This window comes from Polypterus senegalus, chromosome 18 (assembly GCF_016835505.1).
Source record: "Polypterus senegalus isolate Bchr_013 chromosome 18, ASM1683550v1, whole genome shotgun sequence".
Lineage (NCBI taxonomy): Eukaryota > Metazoa > Chordata > Cladistia > Polypteriformes > Polypteridae > Polypterus > Polypterus senegalus.
In genome coordinates, this window is record NC_053171.1 from 86,745,201 (window position 1) to 86,765,348 (window position 20,148).

Sequence of the window (20,148 nt, forward strand, 5' to 3'; positions counted from 1 at the left end):
TTTAAAACATTGCATATAACAAACAGAAATAAGGATCATTATGCACATTTAAATTTACTGACTGTTACTAACTAAAAAGTTAATTATTGAAAAGCAATAAATATGCAAAGTACCCCTTGTTGCATTATAAAGTTACCTAAACACAACAAAATGTAACATCACATTTTAGAGGGAAAATGCAGTGTTTTAAATGGAATACCTTGTATTAAATTACAGCCACCATCTTAAAAACTAGAAAGTTGTTAGCAATTTTGATGCAAGGTGGATGGGGGTCAAAGATGACATTAAGACATTTCAAGTGTATAAAAATGTGTGGTTTATAAAATGATGCATATTAAAAATATATACTGTAGAACTGAACATACTGTATTAACTGTGTGATGTATGTAGGTACAATGTGCAACAAAGTTAATCAAGTATACAGTTCCAAATTTTCTTTTAATACAAGTAACTAATACTAAGTTAATTTGAAAATATTTATGAGAAAACAACTAAAAGATATATGGGCTTTTGCAGAAAAAATATAGAAAATCTTTACATTAAAATACACTAGAATTCTTAAAACATAGTACTGTGAAAAAGGTTTCTCTAAAATGTAATAAATTATGAATATATACTGTACAAGCAAAACAAAAAAAAAAAAAAACAAGTACCTGGTTTCTGACAAGTCATATTCTTTGATAATATTTATCCATTCATTGAGAGTGGGAGAACCATATGATGAAAGGTATTCGATTAAATCATGTTTGAAGTTTGTGTTCGATTCCCCAGATGTCTCACAGCTGCCTTCTGGTAACTTAGGATAAAGTGGACTCATCCAAATTCTATAAAGATATAATAATAATTTTACTTTTCTTTGAAATAAATTATTACTCTTACTATATATCATGATTTGCAAGTCATAAACAAAATTCAAGTAATTTATTTATTTTAGCATTTCTGAGCTACAAAAATTGATTATGCCAGTGGGCCAAAACATCTGTACAGGAAGAAATACAAAAAGCCTGACATGAATTAGACAACTGATAATGACAATCAGGAAAAAAAAGGTTAGGTTTCAATCAGAAAAAAGTGTTAATCTGCTAAAATATGAATTTTTATATTACTGATAGCAATCCTTGTAAGGCAAAACTACTGAATAAAAATGCTTATTTATCTCAGCATAAATACTGCCAAAAATGGAAATATTAGTCATGTGCTATATACAATCTGCAGTGGGCCCTGCCTGGGGGTTTGTTTCCTGCCTTACTCCCTGTGTTGGCTGGGATTGGCTCCAGCAGACCACTGTGACCCTGTAGTTAGGATATCGCAGGTTGGATAATGGATGTATGGATATATAAAATATACTGCTCAGACACAGCATGGTCAACAACTTGTGATAAACAGATTTAAGACACAAACTACTGGACAAATGCCATTCCATTATTCCTTTTAAATGTTACTTTTCTAGTTATTATAAACTATGGCTTGAACCTGCAGCATACTGCAAATTAAAATATCTGGCAAAACATTTTGTTGTGTGTTACACAAATTATTTGATGAAAAAATCCAAATTAGAAAAACAGACATCTTATTTTTAATAAAAGATGGGGTTAAATATTGACATAAGGTAATTTTCCACATAATACTTGTGCTTTACACTGGGGTTTCTCTTCATTTACATTTACACCAGCTGCAAGTTTGCCAAGACAGCTTACCTAGGAATACAGACATTACAGTCAACTGTTTATGACATTATATATAGTAGTTATCATCCTATTTAAAATATTAAAATACAAACTTCAAATTAAGCAGAAATACATAAACTTGAAAAAGGGTAGCACAAGACACTGTTAGATCTATTTTTTCCATTTTCCAAGCAAAACATTCTTTACTGTTTTCCCAGCTGTTTATTCAAGGTGCAAGGACACTACTGGCTCTTCATGCTTCATTTAAAGGCTGACTCTTCCAATGTTACTGGCCGTTCGCCTCCCAGTTAAATACTATTATGTTCCATGCAGCCTTTTAAATAATTTAAGGTGTAGTTATAATCTCAGCCACTGTACATAAACTGGAAATTTAAGTCTTTACCATTTTTGATTAAGGAAAACATGAGAGAAAGTGAGCTGACATGCTTTTAATGGAGTGGGAGGGCATAGAGGCAAGCATCTCATAGTAATCATAGTTGGGCAAGTAGCAATAATAGTACATAATGCAGAAAAACTGGGGAGGGTACGCCAGACAATGCAAGTTCTGTGTGAATGCTGCTACCTTGCCCTGTGCAAATATACCAGTCCTCAGCAGTGTGCTTAGTCTTCAAAGATCTGCACAGGATTTCTACATTCTGCATTACACTGTAACTGCTTGAGTAGGGAAAAGGGGTACTTGACCTGAAAAATACAGGCATTGTAATAAAATCTTGAAATAGCCAAAAATGTTAATAAAAAAAGACTTTTACATCTTTTTACATCAGACCCCAAGTTTAACAGTGTTTATTTTGAAATGTACATACTGTACTTATCAATATTCTAATGAGCACTCGGGTACAATGCCAAAATTGTGTCAACGATTAAGAGAAAATGGATATGTTATTGTAATTTTGGAATCTTTCCAACAAAAGGAGTTTGCTAATGTTTAGATTGAGAATCAAAAAGTTACCTGTATGTTTACGGGTTCTAACTTTTTGTATATTTCTCCTGACATGGTATTTGGTAATATTTCCATTTTTTCACATTCTACCAATTTTATAATACTTCCATGTATTATGTATGTAAAGTCTGGTGATGGTGTGAAAAATCTGCTATGAAAATAAGCTCAGATTCCGACTCTGTGACCTTCAAAACATTGAGAAAAGTTGATTTTAGCCTATTGTCTCTATGTGTGTCCGAGTGTGTGTGTGTCTGGAAACGTGTACAATGATAACTTATATTCATCAACAAAAGCACTATTTCCCACTTAGTTAAAAGCTGAAATTTGGTGAGATGGTACATATACAGTGGGTACGGAAAGTATTCAGAACCCCATTAATTTTTCACTCTTTGTTATATTGCAGCCATTTGCTAAAATCATTTAAATTAATTTTTTCCTCATTAATGTATACACAGCACCCCATATTGACAGACAAAAAAAAGAATTTTTGAAATTGTTGCATTCATCTTTCCCTCGATTGCAACCAGTCATCCTGTCCCTGCAGCTGAAAAACACCCCCACAACATGATGCTGCCACCGCCATGCTTCACTGTGGGGACTGTATTGGACACGTGATGAGCAGTGCCTGGTTGTCTCCACACATACTGCTTAGAATTAAGGCCAAAAAGTTCTATCTTGGTCTCATCAGACCAGAGAATCTTATTTCTCACCATCTCAGAGTCCTTCAGGTGTTTTTTAGCAAACTTCATGCAGGCGGTCATGTGTCTTGCGTCTCCTCAGTGTGTGGAGACAACCAGGCACTGTTCATCACTTGTCCAATACAATCCCCACAGTGAAGCATGGCGGTGGCAGCATCATGCTGTTGGGGGTGTTTTTCAGCTGCAGGGACAGGACAACTGGTTGCAATCGAGGGAAAGATGAATGCGGCCAAGTACAGGGATATCCTGGACAAAACCTTCTCCAGAGTGCTAAGGACCTCAGACTGGGCCGAAGGTTTACCTTCCAACAAGACAATGACCCTAAGCACACAGCTAAAATAACGAAGGAGTGGCTTCATAACAACTCTGTGACTGTTCTTGAATGGCCCAGCCAGAGCCCTGACTTAAACCCAATTGAGCATCTCTGGAGAGACCTAAAAATGGCTGTCCACCAACGTTTACCATCCAACCTGACAGAACTGGAGAGGATCTGCAAGGAGGAATGGCAGAGGATCCCCAAATCCAGGTGTGAAAAACTTGTTGCATCTTTCCCAAGAAGACTCATGGCTGTATTAGCTCAAAAGGGTGCTTCTACTAAATACTGAGCAAAGGGTCTGAATACTTAGGACCATGTGATATTTCAGTTTTTCTTTTTTAATAAATCTGCAACAATTTCAAAAATTCTGTTTTTTGTCTGTCAATATGGGGTGCTGTGTGTACATTAATGAGGAAAAAAATTAATTGAAATGATTTTAGCAAATGGCTGCAATATAACAAAGAGTGAAAAATTGAAGGGGGTCTGAATACTTTCCGTACCCACTGCATAGGCAAATAGGCATCCACTAAGAAAGGACATTTCAGTATACCGAGGTAAACCTCACAAAACCTCAAAAATGAGAAACTTTTGAGGTTTAATTTCAGTGCAATATCTAGACTATTTAGCTTAGATACTTGTGCTTCACTGTACGATAGATATGTACCATCTCAGCTGCTGCCACTTATAATAAAGATAATCATATGAAAATAGGCTTCTACTTTATTTATAACTTTATATTATTAGAAATTAACTCTTTCAGGGCTAATTATTGTTTTTATTTTCTCCTAGGTCTGAATATTTTTCCCAAAAACTCAGTTTTCTAAAAAGCATACAAAGCAAACACAATATGCCTTTAACATTAGCTTTCTAAGATCTGCTGCTTACGTACTTACTACATCCCTGTTTGTCTAACCATTTATATTCTGAAGGGCACTTTCTGGAAAAGAAACAGCTTTCGTTTTTGATTTCCAGATCACTTGCATCAGAATTGGAGTTTGACGAGTCAGAGACTGATTCAACAACAATAGCAAAAAGCAAAAAAAATGAATAATGCGCACAGAGGATTTTGCTTTGCACATTCGCTTTGCTGTTTTGCGCGATGCCAATGCCATTCTAGACGTTGTTTACTCTACGCTCCTCACACACACACAGGGATTCAATGTCAAGTCAAACCCTAACCCTAACCCTAACAGTCCTCCTAGCAAAGAGGGTCTACCCGTAACGTGATGGTGAGTTTTGTTGACGTCTACAGCTGATTATTTCCCTCTGCCCTGGATGTCAACATCAAACCTCAACCCCTGCTGTCAACAAAAGTCGACATCAGCCCTAAAAGAGTTAAATGGATATTCTCCTCTTAGCTATAGTTAGAACTGATTTTGGGTATATGTATTTATGATTGAATTACATTCTATACATTATTAATCAGATTAACAAAATTTCAACAATGCTTTCCTGTCCTGCTTGACATCACATACACTGCCATGTTCAACAGAAAATGGTTCACGGCACACATTACAGAATGATTGTAGGCCTCTCCTATAATGGATTCAGGCTATGTATAATGCCTTTCACATTTAATGCAATAATGATAATGCTGAAAACACTTCAGTCATGACTTGAAATCATGTTAGAAGAGGAAGCCACTCTCTTCCACACTAGTGCTCACTGGCATCTACACATAACCATGAAGCAGGCGAAGAAGAGGGAGAAAGACCTCATATTGCTTTTTGATTTATGTATTTTGCTAAAATATCTTTACATGTTTTATTAAGAAAAAAAACTGATTATGGTTGTTCATTGTATTATTGATTATTTTTATACTCTCAGAGTCATGTATAAGATACTGAACGAATAGCATTTCATATTGATTTAATACGTAACCCAACATGTCAGTTTCAAATATGGAACGATTTGAACAAACAAGGAATCGGTGGCAACCCTAGTGGCCACACAAGTTGGATTTCTTTTAAAACTATGGCTTGTTTGCCAATTTTAAACAGTCCCCTAAAGCTGCTGTATTTGCATGACTGAATGTCAGCATGTAGCGTGGGTGACTGATTGCCAGGCTAATGTGACTTGACATTGAGGTTATAATATTTTTCATTCACAATCCATTTTTCTAACACACTAACCCTAAGCAGGGTCTCGCGGCAGCTGGAGCCTATCCTTCAGGTGCTATATTTTACATAACCTATGCAGTGAGATTCAGGTGCCAGACAAGGACATTGGTGGTGTGGGTGACACTTGTTTGGTCATGCGGGCAGTGCTTGAAGTGTGCTGGTACCAGTGGTGCTCAGTGCTTCATGGGATCCCAAACCCTGATGATATCACATACTAATGTACACATGCACTGACCTTTAAGGGAGAGCCCTTTGCCCCCTCATGTAAAAGTAATAATGAATTGGGAGAAGGAACAAGAAGCTGACTAAACAGAGTACTGCCAGTAATTTGGTTCCACTTCAAGCACTGCTTGTGGGCAAATATGCATGTAACTGTACTGTGTACAAGAGATAATGAATCTGAAATACACTGCTTATAAATTATATATCAAAGTAGTGCCTCTTTTATTTCCTTTTTTTTTTTTAAACTTCAAAAAATGTTTAATGCTTATCGTTGACTGGTATTGAAAACTGATGATATACAGGTGGACAACAGTGTTGACTTTTGCAAAAACGCAAGGCTATGCACTGATTACAAAAAAAATAGTGAAATTAGTTTCTCTCAGATTTATTGTCACATGTAACACATCACCAGTCCACCAAAGTGATTGGTAGCATTGTGTAATATTTTTCCCCACTTCAGACTGCATTCGTTTCACCAAACAGACTCCCTCTGCCCCAGCCTTCTAATTATGGTTGATTCAAGCAGGGGGAACACCCCATCTTAGGTACCCCACCCTATAAATGCTGTCAGTGGGTAGTCAATTAACTTAAAATGTAAAACTGGAATCTTGAGTAAATAGAAAAGCAGCAGTTGCTACTTTTAATGACATTGCTTTTTGTTGAGAATTCTATTTAAACTTTGTAAGTACTGATGGACCATCTGGAGCAGCGCACTGGATGATAGGAATTGTAGCCCCCACTTTGGTACAGTATTTGCACGTTTGCAAATAAGATGATAGAGGGGCAGGGGGTAATATATATTAAACACCTTTCTTACTGGATCAGTTAAGTGAAATTAACTACACTCATAGCCATAGCACCTGGCAAGCACTTGCTAAACGCATCTGCTTTGAGCCTCAACAAACTTTGCTCCCTTCACTTCACTTCTGCAGATAGCTTCCATTTGCATAAACCCACACACAACATTTCTCTGATCCACTGTGGTCAGCACTGTGGCAAAACGAAGGGTGTGGTGTGTTAGAATGTCCTACTGACTACAGCATTATTAATGACAAATATCCATCCATTCATTATCCAACCTGCTATATCCTAACTACAGGATCATGGTGGTCTGCTGGAGCCTATCCCAGCCAACACAGGGCGCAAGGCAGGAAACAAACCCCAGGCAGGGCGCCAAACCACCGCAGGGCACAAACACACCCACACACCAAGCACACACTAGGGACAATTTAGAATCGCCAGTGCAACTAACCTGCATGTCTTTGGACTGTGGGAGGAAACTGGAGTACTCGGAGAAAACCCGCGTGTTTTGTTTACACAATGTCACCAAATTTAAATAAAATCAGTCCAAGCTTTCTTGACATTTTGAGGTACAGGGTGGGCCATTTATATGGATACACCTTAATAAAATGGGAATGGTTGGTGATATTAACTTCCTGTTTGTGGCACATTAGTATATGTGAGGGGGGAAACTTTTCAAGATGGGTGGTGACCATGGTGGCCATTTGGATCCAACTTTTGTTTTTTCAATAGGAAGAGGGTCATGTGACACATCAAACTTATTGGGAATTTCACAAGAAAAACAATGGTGTGCTTGGTTTTAATGTAACTTTATTCTTTCATGAGTTATTTACAAGTTTCTGACCACTTATAAAATGTGTTCAATGTGCTGCCCATTGTGTTGGATTGTCAATGCAACCCTCTTCTCCCACTCTTCACACACTACAGGCTTCCAGTATCCGTAGTTTCAGGTGCTGCACATCTCGCATCTTCACAGCATAGACAATTGCCTTCAGATGACCCCAAAGATAAAAGTCTAAGGGGTCAGATCGGAGACCTTGGGGCCATTCAACTGGCCCACGACGACCAATCCACTTTCCAGGAAACTGTTCATCTAGGAATGCTCGGACCTGACACCCATAATGTGGTGGTGCACCATCTTGCTGGAAAAACTCAGGGAACGTGCCAGCTTCAGTGCATAAAAAGGGAAACACATCATCATGTAGCAATTTCGCATATCCAGTGGCCTTGAGGTTTCCATTGATGAAGAATGGCCCCACTATCTTTGTACCCCATATACCACACCATACCATCAATTTTTTGTTCCAACAGTCTTGGAGGGATCTATCCAATGTGGGTTAGTGTCAGACCAATAGCGGTGGTTTTGTTTGTTAACTTCACCATTCACATAAAAGTTTTCCTCATCACTGAACAAAATCTTCTGCGTAAACTGAGGGTCCTGTTCCAATTTTGTTTTGCCCATTCTGCAAATTCAGTGCGCCGATCTGGGTCATCCTCGTTGAGATGCTGCAGTAGCTGGAGTTTGTAAGGGTGCCATTTGTGAGTAGCTAATATCCGCCGAAGGGATGTTCGACTAATGCCACTCTCCAGTGACATGCGGCGAGTACTATGCTGTGGGCTCTTGCTGAATGAAACTAGGACAGTCACTGATGTTTCTTCATTAGTGACAGTTTTCATGCGTCCACATTTTGGCAAATCCAACACTGAACCAGTTTCACGAAACTTAGCAAGCAGTTTGCTAACTGTAGCATGGGAGATGGGTGGTCTCGTAGGGTGTCTTGCATTGAAATCTGCTGCAATGACCCGGTTACTGCGTTCACCAGACATCAACACAATTTCTATCCGCTCCTCACGTGTTAACCTCTGCGACATGTCAATGGCTGTAAACAAAGAGAAACTTGTAAATAACTCATGAAAGAATAAAGTTACGTTAAAACCAAGCACACCATTGTTTTTCTTGTGAAATTCCCAATACGTTTGATGTGTCAAATGACCCTCTTCCTATTGAAAAACAAAAGTTGGATCCAAAATGGCCAACTTCCAAATGGCCACCATGGTCACCACCCATCTTGAAAAGTTTCCCCCCTCACATATACTAATGTGCCACAAACAGGAAGTTAATATCACCAACCATTCCCATTTTATTAAGGTGTATCCATATAAATGGAACCACCCTGTATTTAGTTTTTCTATTGTGTTTTTTTTAACCCGTAAATATTCATATACTAAAATGCTCTTTCTTAGCAGATACCTATTGTTCTAGATCACAGTCCTGGAGGGCTGCAGTGGCTGCAGGTTTTTTTTTTCAACTCGTTTCCTAATTAGAAAGCAGTCCATGCCGATAATGAAACTTGGTATTGAACTATTTAGCTTGGTAATGCTTGTATTCACCCAAGAGCAATTTTAATTGCACTGTAGAGTTTCCTTCTGTGAGAACATTATCCATGTGTTTTGTGGACCAGAATAGATTTAAATTTAATGGTACTTCCAATTTCCCTCTCATTCATTTCTAAACAATTTTATCACAGATTCTTCATGGTAAGCATGTTAGATGGAGAGCTGCTAGTTAATTGGTGATCTGCATCTCATTATTAACTAATGTCTGATTAAGAAAACAGGCAACAATTAAAACTTAAATGCAGCTGCTAACATCTAAAATAGGCAATTAAGGGTTCTGAATGGTAACAGGCAAGAGAACTAAAATTAAGCCTAAAAACATATTGCTTTAGTAGTAAATAAAAGGGTTCTCATTAAGAAATTGGTAAAAGTGAAAACCTGCAGCCATAGCAGACCTGCAGGACTGTAATTGAGGACCAAGTAACTAAAATGTGTCTTTGATGAATGAAAGCACTAACAAGGCATAGAGTTAAACACCAACTATCATTATCAGCAAGGACTGAGTTCTAAATAGGATACAGGCTGGAATGAAAACACATAGCCACTGCGGCCCTCCAAGACATAGACATAGAATTACTAGAGGCCGCATGACCAGCAGCATCGTACGTCAATGTCGCTGCCATATTGTGAGTGGCACTGCTGTGGCGTGAAGTAATGGATAAAGATGCCTCACGCATGTGCTGCTTGGGATTGTACAAACCGCTGTATGCTCCAAACCAGATCACAGGGATTACATTTCATAGGTAAGGCTGAACAATTGTTTTGGTTATATTTGGCCATTAGAAAATCCATCCATCCATTTTCCATACCGCTGAATCCGAACACAGGGTCACGGGGGTCTGCTGGAGCCAATCCCAGCCAACACAGGGCACAAGGTAGGAACCATTATAAAATCCCAGTTTATAATCTTTACTTAAGGCAGGCTAAGCTAGCAAAGATATGCATTTATGTGCTCAATTGAGCCTCCAAACAACATTTTGGCTAAACATATTTAGTCACTAACTATGTAGATTGTTGTTAGCTGTTAACATTTCTTAAACTTTGAAGGTTTCCCAAAGAAATCCACCTCAGGAAGCTGTGGGAGGTAGCCCTTAGACGGGATTTTGAGAAAGCTGTCCTGTGATGTGTGCCGTTCTATTTTGGTAACAGATGCTCTACTGGCATCATATGGTCAAAGCTACCACTCGCTCACATTAAAAAACAAAGGAGATTTGATGATTCCTTCTGAGGGTACAGTCAAGGTGGTCAAAGTAGCTGAGCGTGTTATATGACAGTCGACATTAGGGCAAGCTGTCAGTGTATCTTTAATCAATCAGTTTGCTCGGGCTGAGATTGGTTCAGATGATATGTTTTTTCTCAAGGATCACATTGAGGAAATACAGTTTGAAATTGGCAACCATCATTTTATGCTCATGTCTTTAGTTGTGTCTGTCTTCCACAGACTGAATACTCTCAAATTACAGAGTGGCAACACACAGAAAAAGCTATGTAAGACAGATCTGTTTCAAGGATTTTAGATCCTATCCTGTATTAAGTAACCACATTGGGTGTGTGTGTGTGTGTGTGAGAGAGGTGAGAGATTGAGAGAGGAATGAGTGAAATGTTTTCAGAAATTATTAAGCCAATTTGTATACAGTACAATGAAATTGTTTATTTTTGTCATTGAGTGTATCATTTCACTGTTAAAAGAAAGACCAGACTGCCAGTTGCAGTCTTACTATTTTGACTTTCAGACATTAGTCAAGTTTTCGTCTCAATAATTAATAATAATAACAATACATTTTATTTAATAGGCGCCTTTCTCACCTTACAATAAAATTAAAGAACATTAGTAAAGTTAAAACAAGAGAATAATAAATCAAAAAGCAATAATTAGCAAACAAACAAAGATAACTGGCAGTAACAGTGCAAAATTCACAATTGGTATGCTAGTTTGAAAAGATACGTTTTGAGGGTAGTTTTAAAATGTGTTATTGAATCGAGCTGACGTATATGAGAGGGATAAGAATCCCCGAGTTGAGGAGCACTAGGAGAGACGCTCGAGCTCCCATAGCGCTGAGTCTGATGTGCGGTACAGAAAGTCGAGTTGCAGATGAGGATCCGAGTGAGTGAGAGGAGTGTCAGTCTGTAGGAGATCAGTGAGGAAGGGGGGAGCTTTAAATGTTCAGAGCAGTATTTAGTATTGTATTCTGTAGTTAACAGGGAGCCAGTGAAGTTGACAGAGAATCGGTGTGATATGTTCAGTAGATTTAGAACAGCCAGTTATTATCCTGGCAGCAGAATTTTGAATAAGTTGTAAGCGATGGATAAGTTTTTGTGGGATGCCAGATAGAATAGCATTACAGTAATCTATACGTGAGGTGACTCGGGCATTAACTGATACTTCAGTACTTACTGTGTTCTGTAAGAACAGGACGAAGTCTAGAAATGTTTCGAAGATGGAAGAAGGCAGTCCGAGTTACCCCCATATGTTACTTATACGGGAATAATTATTTAATAATAATAATATTATTATTTAATAATTGCCATTATTAGAGTATAAATGGATATAAATAATTGCATTTAAACGATTCACGAAAATTTGTTGTGTGTAAATGATACTGTTTTAAACGTTATTGTTTTTTCATCAGAAAACCCGGTTTCCACGTCTACCTGTATTAGTTTAAATGGCACTTTTGCCACTCGCAATATGGTGGACGCGCTGATGTATCGAGTCGACTGGGCAACACAGTGAATGCGGTGTCTATCTATATATGTCTATGCTCCAGGACTGTGATTGAGGACCCCTGCTCTAGATGTACAATCCTGACAATTGTTTTTGTTTTTTTTGATGAGTGAGTGAGTCAGCTTTGCATTTTATAAGATTATGTGTTTAAGCCCTAATTATTTCAGTGACTTATTTTTTCCTACCAAAAATGTACGATATAGATCAGTGAAACAAAATTCTGCATCAGTACATTTTGAGAATATAAAAAATGCAGTTTATACAACATTTTACAAGAATAATCTGGAATTACTGCATGACCATTAGCAATAAAGAGAACATTTACAATGTCAATCCTTCTATATAAAAGCGGTCGGGTGTCCTTCCATCCCGTGAGTTTCACACACGCCCCGTCCATTTTGCAATGCACGATGGGATTTGTAGTTTTGTTTTTCCAGGTAAAAGATGATTTTCTACTCCAGACTGTGTGATATCTTCTTCTTCTTTCTTACTATATAAAAGCGGTCGAGATTATCCTTCCGTCCCATGAGTGGAAAGCGTAGCGGTATTCCGCTTATCACAGACTTACTACTTGCAGCTTGCAGTACGAAGCGACATGATGTGAGCAGAGTTCTGGTGCTCCCATCATTCCCTTGCTTTTGTGCGCAATACGCTGGAAAAATAGACAAAATTATGTCTCTGGAAGTAATTAATGTTGATGGAGTACAAATGCCTCACCGCGTAGTAAATATCAAGGTGGTTCAAAAGGGCGACCTCAATATAGAAAAAAAGTTTAAATTTCATCACAAAAATAATAGAAACTACGAGTATTAAAGTAATACCGCTCAAATGCAATATAACCAAATTAATGAGTTTGTATAAAATATCAAATTGATCTACATATTGAATTGCCTTAAGAAGTATGGTACATGAAACAAGATGATGAATCGTTTTAATGTGCAGCTAAGCAGCTACATCAACTAGAAATCCTAGAGCATTACATCACCTCATCACTGGCAAAAGTTAACTTACCCTTGTGTTTTCTGGTGCCAGTCTGCTTTGATCAGGTTTGCAGTAAGAATTACAACTCGAAAGCCTTCTTCATACAACAGAAGCATCATCTTCCTATGAGGGACAAAAATAAGAATATAACAATGGACAACTAAAAGGCTTTCTACACTTTTAAATCAGTTTTCCTTACTGATTTTTTAATCATACACTCAGTGCTCACTATACTACATAAATTAGGGTATAATCACTTAAAGCATCTGATGAACAGACAATGCTAATTAAAAAGGTAAGCAGGCTGCATGTTTATGTGTGTCAACACTACAGAAGGTATAAAATGGTGAGAACTAAAGCACTACGTGGTTGTGAATGTCACGTGAAAATAGGAGGGGAAATGGGGGTTCAGCTTGGGTGTATGAGGATGAAGAGAATGTGGGCACCACTCAAAAGGTATGCACCAATGGCAGTTTAGGTGTGAAGCAAAACTTCAATAAAAGGGGATGACTGAGACACATAAGACATCTATTCAATTTTTTAAAGTAAATGTAATGTTTGTATTCCTCTGTGCAACGTTGGTGCTGAAAGAGGTATATCAGAATGAACAACTTGTATTAATGAATGCCATGGATGTCCCAAAAACTCCAATATTTCCCAAAAATAAAAAAAGTAGTTATAGATGACTACAGAAAACAGTCATTGAACATCAGAGGATTGAGAAACACATGATAAATAATGTTTTCTACTGGTGCATGCTGATGGGAGAATCAGGTTATGGCAAACAACCTATAAGTTCCTCAATCCATCCTACTGGGTGGCAAAAACGTGTTGTCATGAGACACAGTGGATCACCTGCTGAAAGCTAAGCAATGTTTAAATGCCCTAGAATATCTAAACTATGCTGTTAACCCAAAGGATCTCTTCATGACAGCAGTATACCAATCTGTAACTAGGGAACTTGATAATGAATTTACCTTACTGTAGCAACCTGTAATACTTGTTCCCAATTTAATGAAGAATCTGTTGGACGAAATGGATATGCTATACTGAGTTCATGCCCTGACAAATTCAGTCTGCTCTGGGGGAAAATAAGGTTGTTGAACAAAGGGAGCAACAGACTGTTATGGAGCAATATATCCTAAATATTGGTACAATGAATGAAGCAGACAAGACTTTAATTCCAAAGTGGAAGACACATTACACAACTTCTAGGTGTGGTTAATGTCAAAATTGACAACTGCAGTTGTTGACCTCGTTGTCCAATGATGACGACAGATTATATAACTGGAAATCACTATAGATGTGAAATCACACATCTCTACAGTTTTTACATTTCCAATATATTGCAAGCTTGCCTTTTTTCTGCTTCCTGATATTGTAGGTGTCTGTGAAAAGGGTTTACAGGTATTGTGAGTTCAGCCACAACCTCTCACCTTTTTTCTGTTCTATCTTGGTACACTAAAATATGAGACATCAGACTGACAAGCTTCTCTTCTATTTTTGAGGACCAAAACACCTGTGTTACTTATTCCTTATCACTGCATTATATACATTGTACTTCTGGTTGGGAACTTAATGGTTCTCAGCTCTCATGCTCAAAGAGTCTCCCACAACTGCCAACAACTCTAAGATTATGTAAATGAAATCTGTGACTGAAAATCTCTGGAAAAGTCATGTAACATGACATGGTCTTAACTCTTTATTAGTACGTTCAACACATCAATAGCACTGTTCATGGTATTTGTATTTGTAAGTGGCTTCCAAAAGAGAAAATAAAGCAAACTAGAAGAACAGTAACAAACAATAAAAAAAAAGTACGTAATGTAGTTTAAATCGGAAAAAGGACATTACTGAATAAGCCTGTCATGAGAGGGGTCAGTAGCGTTGGGAGTTTTAAAATAAAAACAGTGTGGCTCAGGTTTAGGGTGTGGGACTGCTCAGTGTCAAGGCAGCATCGCTACAGCATATGAGTGGGGAGGCAAGCCAATTGCCTGTTACGTACAGGCACGGTCACCTCAGTTGTTCTACACTGGCATTACACAGGTCATCAGGCAGGGCACCTACACCCACAATATACACAAAAAGAAGTCTGAGCCAAGAAATGTGAAATGAAAATGACAAAGAGAACAATTGCTAGTGGAGAGATGTAAAGAGAGAGGACACCAAGCTGGGAGCCATCCGACTACTTGACTGTGCATAGGGAGCTAGACGGATGGCTGGAGGACCTCCGAGAGGTGGTGGCGCTCTTGTCAATTGAGCTGGTAAAAGTGGAGCTGGTAAGAGAGTGACAGAAGTCGCAATATCAGAGAGAGGAAAATGGAGCACCAATGAGGTAGCACTTGGGAAATGTGAGGCTTTATGTGGTGTTTTATCACTGACTAACTGCTATTCAGTATTATGAAAAGATTAGTCAATAACTAAAAGCTGGACAAATATGGACAACTCTTACTGTGGGTGATAAAACCAGAAGCAGGCTCTCTGCTCTCACCTTTTAGAATGTTAATAGCATCACAGTCAAGTAACATCATTCTTTACTTCCCAGGGCACAATAAAGGGATCATTTATTTATGTTACCCAATGTAGGAATGACATTCTACAACCCCAATTCCAGTGAAGTTGGGACGTTGGGTAAAACGTAAATAAAAACAGAATACAATGATTTGCAAATCCCTTTCAACCTATATTCTATTGAATACACCATGAAGACAAGATATCGAATGTTCAAACTGATAAACTTTATTGTTGTTCTGCAAATCTTCACTCATTTTGAATTTGATGCCTGCAACACGTTCCAAAAAAGCTGGGACAGCAAAAGACTGGGAGAGCTGAGGAATGTTCAAAAAACACCTGTTGTGAACATTCCACAGGTGAACAGGTTAATTGGAAACAGGTGTTTGTTATGATTGGGTATAAAAGGAGCATTCCCAAAAGGCTCAGTCGTTCACAAGCAAGGATAAGGGTGAACAACTGCGTGGGCAAATAGTCCAGCAATTTAAGAACAACGTTTCTCAGCGTACAATTGCAAGAAATCTAGGGATTTCATCATTTACTGTCCATAATTTCATCAAAAGATTCAGAGAATCTGGAGAAATCTCTGCACGTAAGCGGCAAGGCCGAATACCAACACTGGATGCTCATGACCTTCGATCCCTCAGACGGCACTGCATTAAAAATCGACATCATTCTGTAAAGGATATTACCACGTGGGCTCAGGAATACTTCAGAAAACCATTGTCAGTTAACACAGTTCGTCGCTACATTTACAAGTGCAAGTTAAAACTCTAGCAGGCAAAGCGAAAGCCATATATCAACAACACCCAGAAATGCCGCTGGCTTCTCTGGGCCCGAGCTCATCTGAGATGGACTGACACAAAGTAGAAAAGTGTGCTGTGGTCTGACGAGTCCACATTTCAAATTGTTTTTGGAAATCATGGACGTCGTGTCCTCTGGGCCAAAGAGGAAAAGGACCATCCGGATTGTTATCAGCGCAAAGTTCAAAAGCCAGTATCTGTGGTATGGGGGTGTGTTAGTGCCCATGGCATGGGTAACTTGCACATCTGTGAAGGCACCATTAATGCTGAAAGGTAGATACAGGTTTTGGAGCAACATATGCTGCCATCCAAGCAATGTCTTTTTCAGAGACGTCCCTGCTTATTTCAGCAGGACAATGCGAAGCCACATTCTGCATGTGTTACAACAGCGTGGCTTCGTAGTAAGAGTGCGGGTACTAGACTGGCCTGCCTGCAGTCTCCCACTGAAAATGTGTGGCGCATTATGAATTGTAAAATATGACAACGGAGACCCCGGACTGAAGTTGTACATCAAGCAAGAACGGGAAAGAATTCCACCTACACAGCTTTAACAATTAGTGTCCTCAGTTCCCAAACGCTTATTGAGTGTTGTTAAAAGGAAAGGCGATATAACGCAGTGGTAAACATGCCCCTGTCCCAGCTTTTTTGGAACGTGTTGCAGGCATCAAATTCAAAATGAGTGAGGATTTGCAAAACAACAATAACGTTTATCAGTTTGAACATTAGATATCTTGTCTTTGTAGTGTATTCAATTGAATATAGGTTGAAAAGGATTTGCAAATCACTGTATTCTGTTTTTATTTACGTTTTACACAATGTCCCAACTTCATTGGAATTGGGGTTGTAAGAGACAGGCAGGTAGTACACCGTAGGTCCTATTTGGAATCATATCTGCGGTAACTTCACAAAAACAGTATTGTGAAGCATTCCAGCAGTAATGTAAATTAAGTGAATTAGTGAGCTTAAAGAAAGCCTTTTAGCACTGTGTGATTAGAAGAACAACAGCATTACAGCATAAGATCAGCAGCATGACAGGCAGACAGACTTGGACTTTTATGTATTTCTCAAAAGAGCCAGAGCTCCCACACAGCGTTTGTACTCAGCAAACAAAAATGTGGTGCTACGTACAGTAGATTAAGAATACAGACTCAGATGGTTTCTATTTAATTCTTTAAATAAATACTTTTAGATGATATGCTAGTAATGGATACAATGCAATATTTCACTGACATGAAGTTTATAGTACTTCCTGTATAGGAGAAATATTTATGCGCTTCTACTTTAATTACACAAAGAGAAGGGCAGAGAATCCCAATAGCATTAATGTAAAATATAAAGGGGTTAGGATAGTCATATTTGACTGCCAAGATTAATTTATTCAGTTATTCTTTTAAAGGCCATGGTGATAAAATGAGATCAGTGTGCAAGATATTCCACTTGAGGAAAATACAAGATGAAGAACTCAAACCAAAGTGTTTAATTATGATGAAAATGTATCATTAAAGAGTAAAAGAGCCAATATTTTGTAGCCACAACTAAATGCATAAATGACATTTTGAGTGGCTTGTGTATGTTCATTTGTTGAAGAAATGCAGTGCAACTTTAGGATTCTTCAGATATACAGCCTCTAGGAAGCTATCCTAAAATGCAACAAAAAGCAATTCACAACTTGTGACATAGTACAGATGCATTGACACTATTAAATTTTAATTTAACACATGCCCTACTACTATTAAAATTAATTAATTCTCAGCAACTCTTGTCATCAATTACTTTATAGGACAGATTTTGTCAGGGACACTTCTAAATGGTTTCAACATATCTAAATGGCCATTTATGAAATATATTAATATAACATCAACCCAACAATTTTAAGTTTAAGAAAAGCTTAAACATAAAACTAATCAGACTTAAAACTATTTCAATACTATGAACTTAAACATGACTACAGTATATAACAGTTTATTAATTTGCAATGAACACTTCATATGCATTTCCTGAAACACCTGCAATAATGAAATAGATTTTTTTCTTCATAAAAAATGCATTGCTATGCTAGTTGTAGAATTAAAATCCATTCATTCATCCATCCATCCATCATCCAACCCGCTATATCTTAACTACGGCGTCACGGGGGTCTGCTGGAGCCAATTCCAGCCAACACAGAGCGCAAGGCAGGAAACAAACCCCCGGGCAGGCTGCCAGTAGAATTAAAATAACACAGTAAATAAATTAAACTGCAGTTTAACAATAATAGTATAAAGTCAATATGAATAACTCATTCCTTACGTGTGGTGAGTTCCAAAAGCTATGTCCAGCTTTGCCTGTAAAAACAGAAGAAAAAATATTCACTAAAAGTTTTTATTCAGCAAGCACAGGATCCAACTATATTTAATTTAGATATGGCAAATCATATAAAACACTGACTGGTACAGGTTAAATATATTTACAAAGAATTTAGGAATTTTATGTCTATTTAAAATGTGTTCAAAGAAAATTAGTTTTATTATTTATTTAATCTCTAATGTGGTTAAATAGCACCCTCTACTGGAGGATGTTGCTTATTTACTTTGGAAAATGCTGAAAGGAAATGTTAACATCAAATTTCGTAACTGTTAGGCTTCCCTGAGAAATATCTGTGGGTAACAGAAATCTTTTTAAAAATCTTTTACAAACAGGCCATGCGCCTTAAATAATTCAAAATTGTAAATCTACAGAGATGCAGGTATGTCCAAACTGAAAATGCAGATGTTGGTTATTTGCATTCATTTTGTGTACTTTTAAATTTCAGCTTGACAACATGCTGAAGTCAGAGAAAAAAAAATTGTTTCAAGTATTATCCTACTATGTCCTCAGTGACTATAAAAACAAAATCTACCAGTATATACCCAAAATAATTGCCAGCAGTCATGCCTGTCACGTTGTTTAAGCAGACAAAAAATAAGATACTCCAACAAGCACAACCAATATGTCATCCATCCATCCATTCATTATCCAACCCGCTATATCCTAACTACAGGGTCACGGGGGTCTGCTGGAGCCAATCCCAGCCAACACGGGGTGCAAGGCAGGAAACAAACCCCGGGCAGGGCGCCAGCCCACCGCACCAATATGTCATGTGCAAAAATGAATATTCTGTATCTGGTAGGTTTGCCTGATAGAGCACAAAAGACCTCAAAATTATTAACCAAAATCTAGATAGAAGGAAAAATACATATGCTGTACATACAATATCAACAGTTTTGATGTGCATGGCTGGTTAAATAATAAAAGCATAGAAACATTAAATGCCCTCTACAAGAACTGGACAAATGGCTGCTACAATACCATATACCATATATATATAGTTTATCAAAAAATTCACCATCACAGACTTCAAACGATAGTTGTTACAGTAAAAAGAAACTAATACCAAGCAAACACCAGCTGTAAAATATTACCCATCTCTGTTTTTCTCCTCACTTGACCTTCCTTTAACTAACAGTTTGGTGTTTCTTAAAGCTGCCCTGACGCCTGCACGATAAAAAAAATAATAAAAAAAAAAACAAAAAACAAAAAAACTACTACACCACTTAAAAATTCTTTTCTTTAAAATAAAGCTGTTCTAGTCATCTGCTGTACATACTGTAGCACAATATGCTATAGTAGGATTTTCTATAAACAGATAACTTCTGATGCCGCATGTAAAAGATCTGAGAGGTAGTCTGACCTGCAGTTCTAAAATGAAGTGCTTTGTACGTGTGCCCAGAGTTTGGAGATCTGGAATGGAAAATGGATGGATGATAGGTTTGCTTTACAAACAAAAAGGTTAAGCTGACTGAAACACTACCTAACTTGACTATACACTACAGGGTTGGAGGAATCCAAAGACTGTCCTGGAAGTACTGAATGTAAATTTGGAAACCAAAGTGGACAGAGTGTCAGTTCATTGCTGTGCATGCAAACA

At 37.8% G+C, this 20,148-nt stretch overlaps 1 protein-coding gene across 4 annotated transcripts in view; it reads right to left on the bottom strand.

Moving 5' to 3' along the window:
• Positions 1-20,148, bottom strand: part of tdp1 (tyrosyl-DNA phosphodiesterase 1) — a 96,791-nt gene that overhangs the window by 67,234 nt on the left and 9,409 nt on the right. For all 4 annotated transcript variants that reach the window (XR_005631265.1, XM_039741513.1, XM_039741511.1 and 1 more), the window contains exons 6-8: positions 18,492-18,526; positions 12,919-13,011; positions 654-824 (exon numbers count right to left, since the gene is read on the bottom strand). Coding sequence is in view for 3 of the 4 variants with exons in the window: in XM_039741513.1 (XP_039597447.1) it covers positions 654-824; positions 12,919-13,011; positions 18,492-18,526 (299 nt within the window). In the remaining variant the exon portion in view is untranslated. The remainder of the gene's footprint in view (positions 1-653; positions 825-12,918; positions 13,012-18,491; positions 18,527-20,148) is intronic.